The sequence below is a fragment of the Protopterus annectens genome, chromosome 3.part1 (assembly GCF_019279795.1).
Source record: "Protopterus annectens isolate FY-2018-M chromosome 3.part1, PAN1.0, whole genome shotgun sequence".
Classification (NCBI taxonomy): domain Eukaryota; kingdom Metazoa; phylum Chordata; order Ceratodontiformes; family Protopteridae; genus Protopterus; species Protopterus annectens.
In genome coordinates this window covers 82016098-82033274 of record NC_056732.1, presented here as the reverse complement: position 1 = coordinate 82033274, position 17177 = coordinate 82016098, and the positions used below count along the sequence as shown (strand labels likewise).

General features: G+C 42.7%; 1 protein-coding gene across 1 annotated transcript in view; it reads left to right on the top strand.

Annotated features, from left to right (window-relative positions):
• The window catches only part of LOC122797635 (fer-1-like protein 4), a 1984889-nt gene that overhangs the window by 273698 nt on the left and 1694014 nt on the right, over positions 1-17177 (top strand). The window contains exons 6-7 of the mRNA XM_044066179.1: positions 8202-8388; positions 10812-10814. Of these exons, the coding sequence (XP_043922114.1) occupies positions 8202-8388; positions 10812-10814 (190 nt within the window). The remainder of the gene's footprint in view (positions 1-8201; positions 8389-10811; positions 10815-17177) is intronic.

Below are 17177 nucleotides of genomic sequence, written 5' to 3'. Positions count from 1 at the left end.
ATCATTTTCACAGCTCAGATGGCTTAGTGGTTAACTGCTGTGACAATAGTGTTCAGGCTCCTGGGTTCAAGACCTGCATGGGCTGTTTATTTTGTTGCTAGGCAGATCAAGGATTGTTGAATACAGAGTAGTTAAGGCAATTTTGTGCAGCTTTAAGCGGGTTTGCGTGCGTTTGCGAGACAGAAAGCATTGCTAACATATGGTTAAATGAAAAGACACTTACACCATGTAGGCTTTGCTTACCAGTGTGCATAGCTGCTTAATATTTACATTTATGCAATGCTTACACCTGCTAAGCATAGCTCAGCCCTGGTAACCAGTGATCACATTCTGGTCTGATAAAATAACAAGGTAATGACATCTTTAATAAGTGTATTTAATTCCATGTACATAACATGCTTCTATGTGCTGTCATTACACTATCAAAGGGTGCGATTATACTGTATGGGATACCTCAGTATACATGACTAGTACAACAATGTTTTCCCTTTGCATGTGTTTCATACATGTGTAGTATCCCAGGGTATATGCAGTCACACTTGCATATATTGTAACATTATGTTACTACTTTTATCAATGCTTTTCCAAGTAAAAATAGATTGCAAATTGTAGTACTGGAACCATACACCCCTGCATGTAAAGCTGGACTCTTAGTACTATCAAGTTATCAGTGTGTGAGCTGTATGTTATTAAGTATCTCCTATTGGATATTGATTTGATATGTGGATATTAACTGTAGACTACTATGTGTTTAGGACATGTCATTGAGGGCTACTGTCATCTAGTAATGCCATGCCTATCAGTGTCAGACATCTATCTGTCAAAACATTCATCCTAATGCATAACCTGTTGGCTAGCTAATTTCTGTCTGTCCACTGTACAGATGTGCAGATGTCAGGTATCCATCTTGGCTGATTTCAGGTGATCTATGATTGACTGACACTGACATGTTTGCCCAGCTGTGTTATGAATGCCTCAGCTAGGAAACTCCGCCCTGTATGCACCACATGCCATGGATACCGCAACCAGACTACCACAGTCAACAGAACATGTTTGGGTACAGGTCTCTAACCCATTCACTGGCTATGTTATGCAATATATGTTGCATACGTGTCAATTGGAGCACTTCACTGGCCCTCTGCAAGAGAAAAACAGATGACTGGATGTTGAATTTAACTGTTACCCTGGGGATCGCTCAAGTGGCATCAGTTGATAGATAGCCTGCTGACAAATGTCAGGTGGCATGATACCACTGTACCCACATGCCCTACTCTTCAAATCTCTCCATGGACATTAGCCTGGTACACACCTAGCAACACCTGCACCTATGCACCCCAGTACTGACAAATGTGTAAGTGTGCATTACTGAGAACAACAGAGTCTGTCTGCTTGTAAACTTGTAGTTGACAATACTCTGAGGGCCTTCTCACCCACTACATCCCCCACTGCCATACTTAGAAATGGCTGCTGCTGTAATTGACATTAAATGTACCTTGTTACACTCTTCACCCTATGGGCTACCTGGAGCTAGCATTACTAGAATAACACTGATCTACATATGGGTAGAGAGGTGTGGGTTACCTTCTAAGTCCTGGCAAGTGTGTGTATGTGTGTGAGAAAGTGCATATGTGTAGGAGACAGCAGTCTGAGGCCACATTCTCCAAATACAATAAGCCTTCCCATACATTATAAGGGATAGAGATGTTGCTGACATTAGGAGAGCCATGACAAGCCCTCACCCTACTATCCCTGTGGCATGTGCAATAAATGCATATCCCTGTAGTAGCACTGATTAGATAGACAAGGGGTTGTATTGCAGTCCTGGTCAATGTCTGATTGTGGGTATGTTAGAGCATTATCATGGGTTTCAGTGAGTACAATATCCAATGTAGGGTGTGGGTGCTGGGTATACTGTCTTATCATGGTACCCCTAGTACATGTCCTAAGGTCCACTGTATGAGGACCGCTGTCAGAATCAACCATACAGGTAACTGATTACACTATTCAGCCCAATGATGCATGTACTGTGAGCAAAATCTCTGTAACAGAATGGGCTCACTGACAAGGTAGTTAGCACTGCTAAACCCAGGTCTGTCAAATGCATCTATGACTGTATGCATTTTTCAATGTGTATATGACAGTATGTCATACTATGTATTGTTCATTAATACCCAGTACATCCCACATTACCATACTGTTCAAGGCCTGGTGATGTTCTTCACTTAACAGGAAACTCGGGACATACCTCACCCTAAAAGCTCTGTGGTGTGTGCAATTAAAGCCAAACACATCAGTAGCAATAAGTACCTAGGTAGGGGTTCTGCTCTCATTGTTGCCAAGTAAGTGTGTGTGTATGTGAAGGGCTCTACTTCAGTTTGCAGAAAATATATGTCCTAGGAGATCATTTGTCCGAGAACTAACTGTTTAAAGGTAACATTTCAAAGCAATCATCTTGTGGAAATACATTCAATCAAAACTAGTAGTGGATGTGTAAATGTCCTCTTCCCCATTGTACAGCTGTACCGCGATACAGGAGTTGGTATATATTCATGGGTGTGGTTGTTGTGGCCACAGCCACCCACATTGGGGTTACTGTTGTGGGTATCCCCCCACTTAGTGTGCTGTTATACTGTACAGTTTACATTAACAGGTTAAGTAATTGTTAATCACACTATGTGTGGCTCTATGCCATCCCGCACTCTCCAAAGTGGGGGGGTGGGGCTGTGCCACTGACACTAGCACACCTATATTTACCAACTGCAGGATTGTGCTTCATTGGGGAAGAGGACATATACCCTGCCAGTACAATAGTCAATGACATTAAACTGGCAAACTGATTATTTCCTGATGTGATGTTTTGGCAATTTGGTCTGGGTGGAATTACATAGGCCAAAATGAGTTCACTGCAAAATGAAGTGCATCCATGTGAACAGTATTCTCTGTGTATTGCATCAACACCAAAGCCTGTGTGTGTGTGTGTGTGTGTGTGTGTGTGTGTGTGTGTGTGTGTGTGTGTGTGTGTGTGTGTATTATTCACAGTCATTTGGTATGTGCCACCCAGTACACTTACAATTGTCCACTGTAGAAGAGCTGCTGACATCAGCCACCATGCACTCACCTGTATACACCTCTCAGACATATCAGCCATGTGGCACATGTAGTAACTGTTATACAGACCTGTTACCTGTGTTCAGCTGTATCCAGGATATGACACAGTCAATGTGTCACCACAGTGCTACACCCCTTGTAGGACAGGACAGCAGACCAACATCCTGCTGACACAAAGACACCTAGAACACAGACAGAATACATTATGGAAACTACAATCAGTGTTAATAACAGCTATAATGCATCATGGCTGGACAGCTACACACCCTGACATGTAAGCATTAATCATTCCAGCTGAAAACATGTTAAACAGCATTACATTGCTAAACCTCAGGACATTCACCCTGTGCATCAGAACCATATTGGCATGTCCCTGCATCGATGGTATGGATGACAGAGATGTGGCACAGGTATAATCATATGCACAGGGTGTGTTGCGGGTTTGCCAGAGACCTAGGCTGAGCTGTTTGGTTGACACAAAATGTGTGGGTTAGGGGGTTCTTTATTAAATGGGCTGTGCAGATGTGGTGTGTGTAGGTATGGAGGTGCCCTAGCTGTGTTGGTGAAGTGTGTGTGTATGTATGCACACGTCTGTCATGTGGCTGCCCTATACAGGGGTTTGTTGGACAGCTGCAGACTGTACATGGCAGGGTGTACATTTCACTGTCTCCGGCCATGGACATGGGAACTGTGCCTGCCAGGGGTTTAACAGGCACTACCAGGCAGAAGCCCAGATATGTTACTCTCCCCCTGATGATGACAATTGTCCACTGGATCCGTGTTCCTGTTGGGACCAGACAGGATCACATGCACGTGGTCTGCTGCATTGTGGTGTGGACAGCACCCCCCTGCAGTGCTGGTGCTGATACTGCCACTATGGGAGTGGCCGTGAGTAGTTGCACATCCACGTAGATCTCCACGGTTGGTGTTGTTGACCTACGTCCACGTGGCCACCACCCTACTCCCACCACATGTTCTACCACAGACACCACACTGTCGAGGATTCCCACCATCTCACCCAACCGTCTATCCAGGACCTATACAAAATAGCAGTGGGCACCTGCAAGATCACAGATGTCAAGTACAGCAGAATGAGTAGCCCTCTGGAGCCTCAGACTCTGTCTGGCATAACGTTACATACGGCCCGAAACATGCATCTGGTGACACCTGCTGGGCACTTCTGCCAAGGGCATGATGGCCAGCAACCCTCCTACAAGCACCCCTGTACATCTGACTGTGTGGTACCTCACTGGTCATCTGGCTATTGCTGCTGTGTACAGACACACTGGCCATAGTCCACACACTGTCCTGTCCCATGCCACCACCGACAACTGTCTAGCATCTATAGCCACTGGCGATGGGGTATGTATGGGCATTGAGACTTTGTGTGGGGATGGGGTAGGTAAAAGTGGGATGTCAACCGATGGCACAGCTTCAGCCCCTGACAACCCTGCCTGTGCCTCACCATGCCTATCATCATTGTCAGAGTTTGTATGGACACTAACATCAGTTTGCCTGCAGGAGGGACCCTGACCCACCTTGCCACCTGTGAGGGGCAAACAAAAAATCTTAGTTAAGAACTGTACATTATGGTTTAGCCTCTACACACACACACACACACACACACACACACACACACACACACACACACACACACACACACACTTGCAGGTAAGGTGGCACAAAGATATTACACAGAACTCTCATTACCCAACAGTCAACATGCATGATGTATGGCACTCAACAGCATGCACTGCAGCCATACTCAGTCCTTGTTACCAACATTATACATCTATGTGATGCATGAGTTGTGTTAGTAGGTGATGTCCCTTCCCCTGGAACACACTGCACCCATGTACACAGTATTGCTGTGCACCTGTACAGCGCACTGGCATGTACTGTGCACCATACCTCATGAGTGCACACACCATTGCTGAATGTGTATATGTATGGCAGTTATGTCTGTTCTGTTGCTCACAGCCCCTATATGTTTGTCTGACACATATCTGGGATGATATGAGGACTGATGTCAATAGTTAATGCCTGACCTCTGCTTTGCAGACCTCATCATCAGCAGTGCATGTATGAGCAATAAAATCCAAATACACTGGCAACCTTCAAAGCTTAATGTGGATATGAGGAGTGTACATACCCTTGTTGACATGCCAGACTCTTCCATGATATGCTGTGGAGCCACAGTACTGCATATGTTAACATTACACACACCTGATATGTGACATATGACCTGTGCAATCCAATGCAGTATCAAACAAATGTGTTAATCGTGCATATGCTGAATGAGATGCATACGATATGTGGGTTGCATATGTGTGCAGACCTTTAACACAATGGTTTATTGCAGCACCTGTTAAGTGAACTACAGCAGTCACTATTCCTGGAAGGGGTATACTAGCAGGGCCCATCTTCTCTTGCCATTATTTGGTCACTCCGCCCTACAAATGTCCCCCAACTCTACCGGATTGCAAGGTCAGCTCATGTGCACAGCCTTTGGTGGTCACACAGTGCCTTCACTATTGCTGTGGAGTCAGGGCTATGTCTGGCACAATTCATGACCTTGACTGTGTTCAGATACAGCCATTCTTAGCAAGCTGTGGATGTATGCTTCAGTTCACTGTTGTGTTTCAGGATGACACCCCTCCCCATTTTCAGCCTTATTGCAGATACTTAACAACTATGGGCCACACATGAGTGTTATTATGCAGTGTTCCAAAGTCTGAACACCATGTCTACCGGCCTAGTTCCTGCTAATGAACAGCAAACCTAAAGGTGTAGACTGGCACCAGCAAGGTAAAAATAGTGATGGTGGCCCTGAGTGGAGTGAGGTGTTGCTTGTGCACCACATGTTTTTTTATGAATACTGTCTGTAGGTTTCAGCCGCGGTCTCATGACACCACTAAACATTGCAACACATCCCTTTGGGAGACCTAATGTTATGGATATGCTACCTGTAGGGAGCCTGCATGATGTTTACTGTGGAACAACTCTTCTGTCTGATTACCCTAACCCATAGGCCACACGTATGCAGATTCCAGGTGATTGTCGAAACAGGTACTGCACACGCAGTACTTGCTAGACATTCCTGCAAGTCCCTCAGTGTTGCTACATGTTTCAGGGCAACCTCTGTGACCAGTGTGCAACATGTGTTGTCATCTGTTTTGGATGGACATCTGTTTATTTTCTACATTAGTGTTGTCCCATACTTCATACACACATGCATGACTGTCTGCACTGTTTGCCATGGTATATGCAATGTTGAGGTAAGGCTACTTTTCCCACTCCTGAGTGCTACCTTTCAGATATAGGATCCATTTCATGGTTTGTAAGATGTGTGCAAGCCATGGCTGCCTCTGTTGCAGGTGAGTGGGCAAATGTCATGGACATACTTCTTGGACAGCAGACCATTACTTGGTGTGACATTGAGGCCCAGTACTTGAGGGAAGGTGTGTACTCAAGAAGAGTGAATGCTGTCAGTACCTCACAAGCTGCTTCCACAATATGTTATTTGGAGTGTGTGCACTCATATGCTTCCATTGTTTGTTAAGGTATGTATTCCCCATATTTGTTGTCCTAACATAGGGTTCCGTATTACACATTCATTGCTCATGTTAGGATCACATTACAGGTTGTAAAAAGTGTGGAATGCGGTATTGTGATTTGCCTTTGTTTAGATCAGGAACAGTTGCCATTGTAATACTGGTTTATACCCTGTTGTAGCCACTGTATAAGGGTAATGTTTCAGATATGTCCCTGCTGTAGGTCATTTGTCCCACTATTATGTTCATCTCTGTCCACACATCCTGCACTGACAGGTTGTTAGGTATACTGCAGGACTCTTGCATACCCTTCAGATATGCCGCCATAGTGACCAGTGTGATGCAGTGCAGTTAACAGCAACAATAAGTGAACATGTACAGCATACATTATGGGTAGGAGTGTTAAATGTGCGCATGGCAAATAGCATGGCCATAACATGCCTGGTGTATAGGAAAACTTGAACAAAACAACTCCATACTCACCAGCTACAGGCTGCTGCCCCAGTTGTATACCAGAGGGACCTAAATAGTTGTGTGAGAGACGTAATTTAGTAGCTAATTATAAAAAAAATGTTTATATACTGCTTTCACGTGTAAAATGCAAACTGGTAATAGTTGGGATCAAACCAGAAATGGCTGCTTACAAAGTGTATGCTCTAACAACTACATTATTGCAATACTGCTTATATTGGATATCTCTTACTATCTGACTGCTTGTGCTGTTTAAGCTGGACTAAGCATAGCTGAGCAATGGGTACACATGTGCAGCTACACTTAAACTTTATTGCATTTATAAAAAAAATTATTTCTCGTGTTTTTTTATTTGTACCCTTCAGAATATCCCTGCTAATGCTGAACCTGTTATTCTATCAACTTTCTACATTTGTGGGACGATTGTCCCTTTTGGCTTTGTCCACATTCCTTACTCTAACAGGTTGGGAGGTGTGCACTATGTGCTTATGCTACATGTGTTATTTTATCAATTTTTGCCTTGGTAGGGACGATTGTCCCTTATGGCTTTGACCAGATTTCTTATCCTGATGGGTTGGGGGTGTTACGAATGTTCTCGCTCATTTCAAATTGCCAAAAGGCAATTCTGGTGTGCAGGGGGTGTGTGTATTGTGAGAGATCTGCTCTCAGACACCCCCCCCCCCTGTGTTTGTACATGGAACCATGTCAGTTTTACAGCATGGCAGTGTGTCTTCATACATATGCATGGCACGCTGCCGTGCTGAATAGGAACGGTGTCTGCCATGCAGGAATAACTTATTCCTGTATGGCTGCTTGCCGAATCCGGGGTCTGTGTATATGCTTTGCTTTTTGACATATGATGTCTACCACATACTTTGTGGGATGATCTGAACACCTGTGTTCCTCTAATAAAGACTACAGCAATTTTAGGGACGAAGTTACCCAACAACCATTTTAAACATTGTTGAATTTTAGGTTTAAGTTTACGTTTCACCTAAACATGCATTACTTTGTAACTGCTCTGAATGTGACTTTGAATAAAATAAGTATCTTTTATGCATTTAACAGGGGCAGACTTCAGTGGTTAAGAATTCATCAGAACCAGTTTGGAATGTGCAGATCACATTCACACAGCTGTTTCCCCCACTGTGCAGGAGACTTAAAATCCAAGTACAGGATAATGCAAGCACAGGGGACACTGTTCTAGCAACTCACTATATTTACATGAAACAGATCTGTGATGATGGACCTGAAGGTAAGTGATTCAGTACCTAAAAGGACCAATAGTACCTGAAACTTTTGCTGGTTCTACTTAAAAATCCTATGTTTAAAAACTTTAATTGTCTTACCCTAGATGTCCAGACAATTTTTGTGTTTTTCTGGTTCTTTTAATGATCTGCAGTGGGATATATTTATTCCACTATTACTGAGCTTCTGGGGAAGCTTGTATCCCTCTCCATCTCTTTTTTTTTTTTGCTAGATAAGTGACAGAGAATCACAAGTGGTTAAGCCAATGAGCTGTTAACATGCTCTTTCCATTGACATTTGGGCAGTCAGTCCCTTACATCACTTGTGTATTGAATAATTGCAAACAAAGACCTGCATGACAAAGAAGCTCTTGTGTTTAATTGGCATCATCTGAGTAAAACTGAAACAAATAAAAAATAAATAATACAGAACATACCCTTAGCATTGATTCTCCTTCCCCACAGATCAAGGAGTCTCCCAATGTAAAATAAAAGTAATACTTCTTAGCTGCAAAACCACAGTACACTGGATTTTCTTGGGCTAAATGTTTGTATGATTGTGCAGGTTCTTACATAGCTTGGGTTCTTGCTGAACTGCCATGTGTCATTTCTGGAATCTTTTAAAATATTTCAAAATGATGACTTACCAAAATATCTAACAAATCTGGTGAGCATCATTAAATTTGCCATTTCTTTCCACCTCATACTATGTGTTGTCATCAAATGTTACCCCTGCCTTTGATGACAGGTCTTGAAGATTTGCTGACTTGTATGATCTATTCATATCCTAAAACATGAAAGAATTTTTCATAGAAAGTACAAATTCAGAAATTGTTGAGGACTCTAAAACAGTATGAGATGATCGTATGGCTGTCTTGGGGATGATAATGCTTCCTGTGGTCCAGAGGTGGAAAGTTGGATTCTCTCAGCCTCCATTACCTAACTTTGTGACTCTGAGTAAGTCACTTAACCAGACAGTGCTCTTGGGCTGAGTCTGAAAAACGTCCATGGACATCAGTGTTATCCCCCTGAAAACAAATACAAATAAAATAAAATAAATAAAACTAAGTAAACAAAATTAAATTAAATAGTGGCTGCATGGTAATGCAGTGAGTAGCATCGTTAGCTCACATTAAGAGGTTCTGTGGTTTGGTTCTCCACAGGTGTACCCTTTGTTCAGAATATGCATGTCCTCTCTTTGTTTGCTTGGATTTTCTTTAGGTACACTGGCTTCCTCTTCCATGCCAAAGACATGAAGTAGTTGGATTGGTGACCCTGAATAGTCTGTAGGCACGTGTTTAAAAGGCCTAGCAGTCTCCTTCTATTCCCCACTTCTCTTGTAAATCTTTGTGGATGGCAGTGGTTGAACATGGGATCTCTTCTTTGTGGATGGTAGTGGCTGAACATGGGATTTCTGTCTGAGTAAGGTGCAACTCGACAGCACAGGATGAATGGATGAAGTTAAACTGGCATGACATTTTTTCACAAGGCAGAATAATATACTAACTAGGTAGGCAGAAGCAGTCACATACTATTGTTCATTTTTCTATTTATTTATACAAAACCAAACTTTGTAGCAGCATTGCATGTGTTTTGCAGGTATAATAACAGATAAATTATTGCCATCACATTGACACGTTATGCTGCTTTTTCCTTTATGAGTTATGGTATCTGGCCATCAGTGTATTGATGTACACCTTCCTACATAATATCATATAACAAAGCAGGCATACAGGTTTGAATTGCTCGGGTTGTCTGGCTTCCCCATCATTCATTTTCTTATATACATCCCACTGCACACAGTTGCACATCTTCTCTGTGATCCAGATGCTGTGAATTAATAAATCTGATTTAATGGTCTTTACTGATTAAATGCATGCATTTCTGTCAGAACTCTATTCCTTTCCCATGAAGTGACACAAACATTCAGAAACAGTTCCCTTGTTCCTGTTCTTTGCTACAAAGGCCCAGATCCAAAGACATGCTTTTTCTGAAGCACTAGCACCCTCTGTGCTGAGGCTGACACATGTAGGGGACTATGGTCATTTACTCGTAAGAACTCTTTCTCAGATCACCATGGTCCAGGGTTCATTCCTGACATCCCATTGCAAGAGGAACATAGAATCAATACTAGCTAAGTGAATATGAGGACCATGAAGTGCCTAATTATAAATAATTTTAGACACACTTATAAATGTGTTTGTCCCTTTTCATGCACTTAACAATGCTGCACTCCCAAGGTGAGCAGGGCTGTACATAGCAATCCTGACATTTGTCTACCCATCCAATCATCAAGACATGCCTTAAAGCAAGTACTTTACTTGACCTGTATTGATAAGTTCCTATTCTCCTCTTTAACATGATCCCCCATAAAGCAATGCTGGCATTCTGTGATCATTTGATTATTCTATTTTGAAATGGCAAAGCTAAGCAGGTTAATATTCTTATAAATACTAAAAAAAGCCATGTTTTTGCATATGCCATGTCCCCAGTGTCTTTTTCAAACTTAACATTTATATATGTATACTACTAATGGGCAACCCACTGAAATGTCAACGTGCTTAATGTTGACGCATTTACATAGACATACAGTACGGTGCATGATCCAAGGCTAACCCTTGGAATATGCAACAAAAACTAATTTTTGAAAGGGGGTACAAGTCCTCTTGCAGCCCCATCACACCCTAAGATCACAAACTTCAAGGAAAAGGGATATCCCCTCACCCATAGACTGTAATTCTTGCATAACTGTCGACCATCTGCATATGTTGACCAGAGTCGGTCAACAATACAAAGCTCAACCATAGTAAAACTCGATTTATGCAGGGTAGCCCACATATATATATATATATATACCCACTTCTGAATATCAAAATATTGAAATGTCAAATTTAAGTATCTCAAGACCAGAATACCAAATGCCCAGAAACATGAAAATTCACAACACTAATGTGTACAATATTGAAAGAAAACAGAATACAAGTAAACATCCAACCCTCCCCAACATAAAAACAAATAAACACTAAGAAACTCATAACAAATAACACCACCATATGTTTTTCAGGGGGACAAGTACCCCTGCAACTCCCATGTGGGAGCAGTGCCCCCCACACCCCCCACTACTTATATATACCAACTCTGAAGTCGCACTAACATGAAAAAAACAGCAAACCTAGTTTTACGTGCCCTATACTCCCATTGCACACTATCATACCTACACCCGCTCTTAACACACACTCTACACATGTACAAAAATCACCACTTTCAACACTAACACACACACATTCTCACCTACCTACCCTAACCTACTCCTAACACATCCCAAAAAATACAGAATTACAAATTTCTATCCAAAACCCTTAAACAATAACAACCTACCTGAATCTGGGAATTTTGAGGCAATGTTACAATTGCCTTATGTACACAGACAACCCTCTCCTCCTTCCAACAAACTCTAATACATGTGAGAGATGCAGCTACACAGCCAAACTGGAGGCAGAGCTCTCTCAACCCAAGACTGGCACAGTCAGTCAGGAGGAAAAGGTAACCACCCACACCACAAATCCAGTCTCACACAGACCTATTGCATCTGCATACCCAACACATAAAGACACAAAAACATACTCGGAGGCTCTAAATAAAAATCTGCCTAAACAGCAAAGACCTCCTAAGCAGATATCCAAGCAACAGCCACCCCTCAACAATACCCATGAATCACATATCTCACAAAATCAGTGTGCCTCACAGTCACAGCCCTTAAGGCCAAACAACACACCAAATACATTTGTTATAGGGGAATCTATTGTCCGGCACACTGACGTCCCGCTCACCAGGCTGAACAAGGAGAAGGTCACTGTAAGCTGCCTGTCGGGTGCCAAGATCTGCCACATAATGCAAGCACTCAGGTCACTCCAAAGCAAGTTCAAGTATGACTCCGTCATTGTCCATGCTGGTGTGAATGACCTGAGACGTACCTTCCTGGACTACATGAAAAGAGACATAGAGGAACTCTCTGACCATGTAGCCCAGGCTGGTATGACCCTGACCTTGAGTAGCATCTTGCCCTCACCAGGAATGATGCCACAGTATAGAGACAAAATGATCAGTTTCAACAATTGGCTAAAGTATTGGTGTCATTCAAAGGGGATCCAGTGACTGTCAGCCTGGGATGACATGCTCGACAAGCCACGTTGCTTCGCTAGGGACGGCTTGCACCTGTCACCCTTAGGCTTTTGTATACTGGCCAAGGCTCTTGCCACCCCCATAGTGCCTTTTTTAGGCAAGGCTCAAAGGACAAACCCACCTCCATAGACAACCCGAGGATAAAAAAACTAAAGGTAATGCTACTCAATGCCAGAAGTCTAAACCTCAAGATCCACACACTCGAGGCTCTCCTCAGTATGGAGAAAATCGATATCTGTGCAGTAACAGAAACATGGTTCAAGGCTCCTGAGAGCACCCCAGCACTACCAGGTTATAACTCATACCATGTGTTTCAGCCCCAAAACACAGACCGAAGCACAAAAGGAGGTGGAGTATCTATATTCATCAAAGATACCTACACCTCCAGGTTAGTAGCACTGCACGAAGCATCGGAAACCATCCATGTGCAACTAATAGCGGGCAAAACTGCCTTTCAGTTTGTAGCCTTCTACAGAACACCCTCCCTATTACAGAAACCCCACTTGGCATTCCTGAGAACACTGGAGAATATGAAGGTCTCTCCAAACGCTATGTTATTGGGCGACTTCAACTACCCAAACATTGACTGGGAAAACTACTCAAGCCCAAATACCCTCGCCCAACGGTTCCTTGAATTTATAAACTCTAATGCAATGGAACAACTGGTCACCACTCCCACAAGAGGAAACAACATATTGGATCTGGTCATCACCAACATGGGGACTCTATGTTCCACACCAGAGGTAAACCCCTCATTGGTAAGATCAGACCATAAATAAATTTCCCTGGACATCCATATCCCATTCCCAGCCCCAGCCAAGGAAATCACTGTAAAGAATTTCTCAAAAGCCAACTTTGCACTTCTCAAGACTGAGGTGGAATCCTTCAAAGCCCCTGGGCCAGAGGATAATACAGCCCAATCCGCAGAATCCTTTACAAATGCATTCTATGAGCACCTGCAGGAATGCATGGATCGTGCTATCCCAAATAAAACCAAGACTCACTCCTCCAAAAACAGGAGACCGGTCTGGTGGACCCCAGCCATAAATAAGCTATACAACAGAAGGACGAAGCTACTACATGACAGAGCAAAATCCCAAAAAGGGAAGGCATCTCTGATCAGTATTAGCAAGAAACTTCGATCCCTCATAAAATCATCAAAGGCCAGTTTCGAAAAAAAATTGCCCTAGACACTAAAGATAATCATAAGGCCTTCTTTAGTTATGTCAGGAACATGGGTGGAAACTCCCAGATATGCTCTGAATTGTTGCATAATGGTACAAAATATACCGAACCTACAGACATGGCCAACATCCTGGCAAACAGAATCAGCGCAAACTTCTCCCCCCCTTCCTCCCCAAAGGAGCAAATGCCTCTCCCAACTGAATGTAACCTCCCTGACATCACAGATGCACAGGTGAAAGCTGCCCTTTCCAAAGCAAAAAACACAGTATCTATGGGACCGGACGGTGTCCCAGGCTGTGTCTTACATGAGCTCCAAGAAGAACTGAACCCTCACATTAAGTCACTGTTCAAACTTAGCCTTACTACAGGATATGTACCCAAGGAATGGCATACAGCTACAGTGGTCCCACTCCACAAAGGTGGTGCCACAACGGACCCTGGAAACTATCACCCCATAAGCCTGACTAGTCTGGTCTGTAAAGCTATGGAGCGTATTATCATGGAACTCATAAACAAAGACATTGGGAGCCTGCAGACACTGGACCCTACCCAATTCGGCTTTAAGGACAGATCTTGCCTCATAAACATAGTTGATTTCTTTGAAACAGTTACCAAAGCCATAGCTGAGGGCAAGGTAGTCCACACAGCCTACCTGGACCTCGCAAAAGCCTTCGACACAATACCTCACTCGGGCATCATAAATAAGCTTACCAGCTTAAATATCAACCCCTATATCACAAAATGGGTTGCAACATTTAAATTGGACAGATTATCTGCAAATATATAGAGCTGAGTATATTTTTCTGTATTATTCTGTATTATGGAGCTAAATTGTTGCTTAGATATCTGTTGTCTTAGTGTTCTGCAAATATACAGAGATCAGTATATATTTTTTTGGTTTTATAATTTGCACTCTGATTCCTCACATCTCTGTTGAAACTCCCCCCCTGTTCTTGGTTGTAGTTTAAATTTGGTGGCTTTTGCAGTGCCGCCCCACTGTAGATTTGATCTAGGACACTCCCCCAATCCCATCTCTTTACCGCATTCTACCTAATAAACCCTTTCTGCACTTGCTTTTAGTCCTTTTTAATTTAATTACATTTTTTCAAACTGTGTGTGGACTAATATTGCTACATACTCAAGTGTGCAGCTTGCACTGCATGTGAATTGTTTTTACTACCGTTTTTGCTACTTTTCTGAAAAAAAAAAAAAAAAAAAAATTGTAAGTCTGTTTCCTACCTTTCCTGTAATTAGTGTTCCAGATAAAGATTTGCTGTATCCAGGACTATTTGTAAGCTTCTGAGCCCTCGAGCCTTTCTGTGTTGGAGGGAAGCCTTCTAGCTTATCAGCGGGAGTGGTAAGCACTAGGTAACCTGTCTACCACATAAGGAGTGGTTCTGGCCCAGAATTTGTAGTCATTGGCCGTTTGGGCGGTCTTCCATCTCTCTCAACTTTCTGATTTGAAGGCCTGCATTTGCACTTGTTTCTGTCCTGTAACTCCTAGGCCCATCTCATTTGCTCACTCAAAAAAAAAAAAAAATCTACTTTTACTGTATTTGTGTTACTTCCTACTTTATTTTGCTTTTGCGTCATCTTAAAAGTACTCAGTTGTCTTTATTACTGCTTGGTGTAACTCATTCTAAGCCATTTAGTTTAGGCACTTGGGCTTCAGACCAGTTGTTTTACATTAGGAAGGTTTGTGGTCTGCACTGTAGTGGCAGGACAGGTAGCTTACATCCTTCTAAGTTGGGAACTGCTGATTGAGGGCTCAGTGTCTGTTATTCTAAAAGTGTATTAATTATGTTTTTTAAGTACCTGGGCTTCAGGCCAGTTATTTTACATTAAAAGGGTTCATGGTCTGCACTCTTGTGGGAGGAGAGGCTGGACTCTGCCCTTCTAGTTGGGAATTTCTGGTTAAAGGGTTATAGTGCCTGCATATTTAAACTGCTTCTTACTGAAATTGGTACACCTTGTTTGCTGTAGCATAGACTAGATTCAGGCCTGCTGAATCTAGCTTTGTTTGTATAACTTGAGCACTAATCCAGGCATTCTTTAAAGTATTCAATTGTATTTATTACTGCTTGGTAGTAACTTGATTAAAGTGTAGCTATGATTCTAAGTCTTTTGCATTAAGCACTTGGGCTTCAGACCAGTTGTTTTACATTAGGAAAGTTTGTGGCCTGCACTGTGGTGGCAGGACAGGTAGCTTACATCCTTCTAAGTTGGGAACTGCTGATTGAGGGCTCAGTGTCTGTTATTCTAAAAGTGTATTAATTCTGATTTAAGTACTTGGGCTTCAGGCCAGTTGTTTTACATTAAGAAGGTTTGTGGTCTGCACTGTAGTGGCAGAACAGGTAGCTTACATCCTTCTAAGTTGGGAACTGCTGATTGAGGGCTCAGTGTCTGTAATTCTAAAAGTGTATTAGTTCTGGTTTAAGCACTTGGGCTTCAGGCCAGTTATTTTACATTAAGAAGGTTCGTGGTCTGCACTCTTGTGGGAGGAGAGGCTGGATTCTGCCCTTCTGAGCTGGGAATTTCTGGTTAAAGGCTTGAAGTGCCTGCATATTTGAACTGTTTCTTACTGAAATTGGTACACCTTGTTTGCTGTAGCATAGACTAGATCCAGGCCTGCTGAATCTAGCTTTATTTGTATGCTTGTTGTTTGTTTGCTTGTTATTTCCCTGAAACGCTAATTCCACCTAAAACGCGGCTTTTCAATGCTTCTGTGGATCCCTAAAGATATCTGCATTGCTTACTGTACTTATTTCCTTGTTTCACTTGAAAGAAAGTTACTGTTTGTCGTTTTTGCATTTAAGTTACCTGTAACACATTGCATTTAAGTTACCTGGCACTTGCTCACTAAAGCAATTATATAAGTCAGCACTAAAATATTAAAAGCACTACACCCTCACAAACTCCCATTGAGTACCTCGTTCCCCATTGGCCTTTTTTTTCAATTATAAAGGAATTCCCAATACTATTCTAGCATGTCCAAAGGTCAGTTGTCAATCTCCTCTCTGGTCCAGCTGGTGAATATGGGAATCTTGAGGCAATGTTACAACTGCCTCATGTACACAGACAACCCTCTCCTCCTCCCAACAAATTCCAACACATGTGAGAGATGCAACCATATAGCCATACTGGAGGCTAAGCTCTCTCAACTCAGTACTGGTGAAACCAGTCAGGAAGAGAAGGAAACCACACTCACTACAATTCCAGTCTCACATAGACCTACCATGACAGCAAACCAAACACATAAACACACAAAAACATACTCGGAGGCTCTAAATAAAAATCTGCCTAAGCAGCAGAGACCTCCAAAGCAGACACCCAAGCAACCGCTACCCCAAAACAAAACACGTGCAACACATAGCTCACAAAGCCAGTGTGCCGAACAGTCACAGCCCTTAAGGCTAAACAACATACCTGA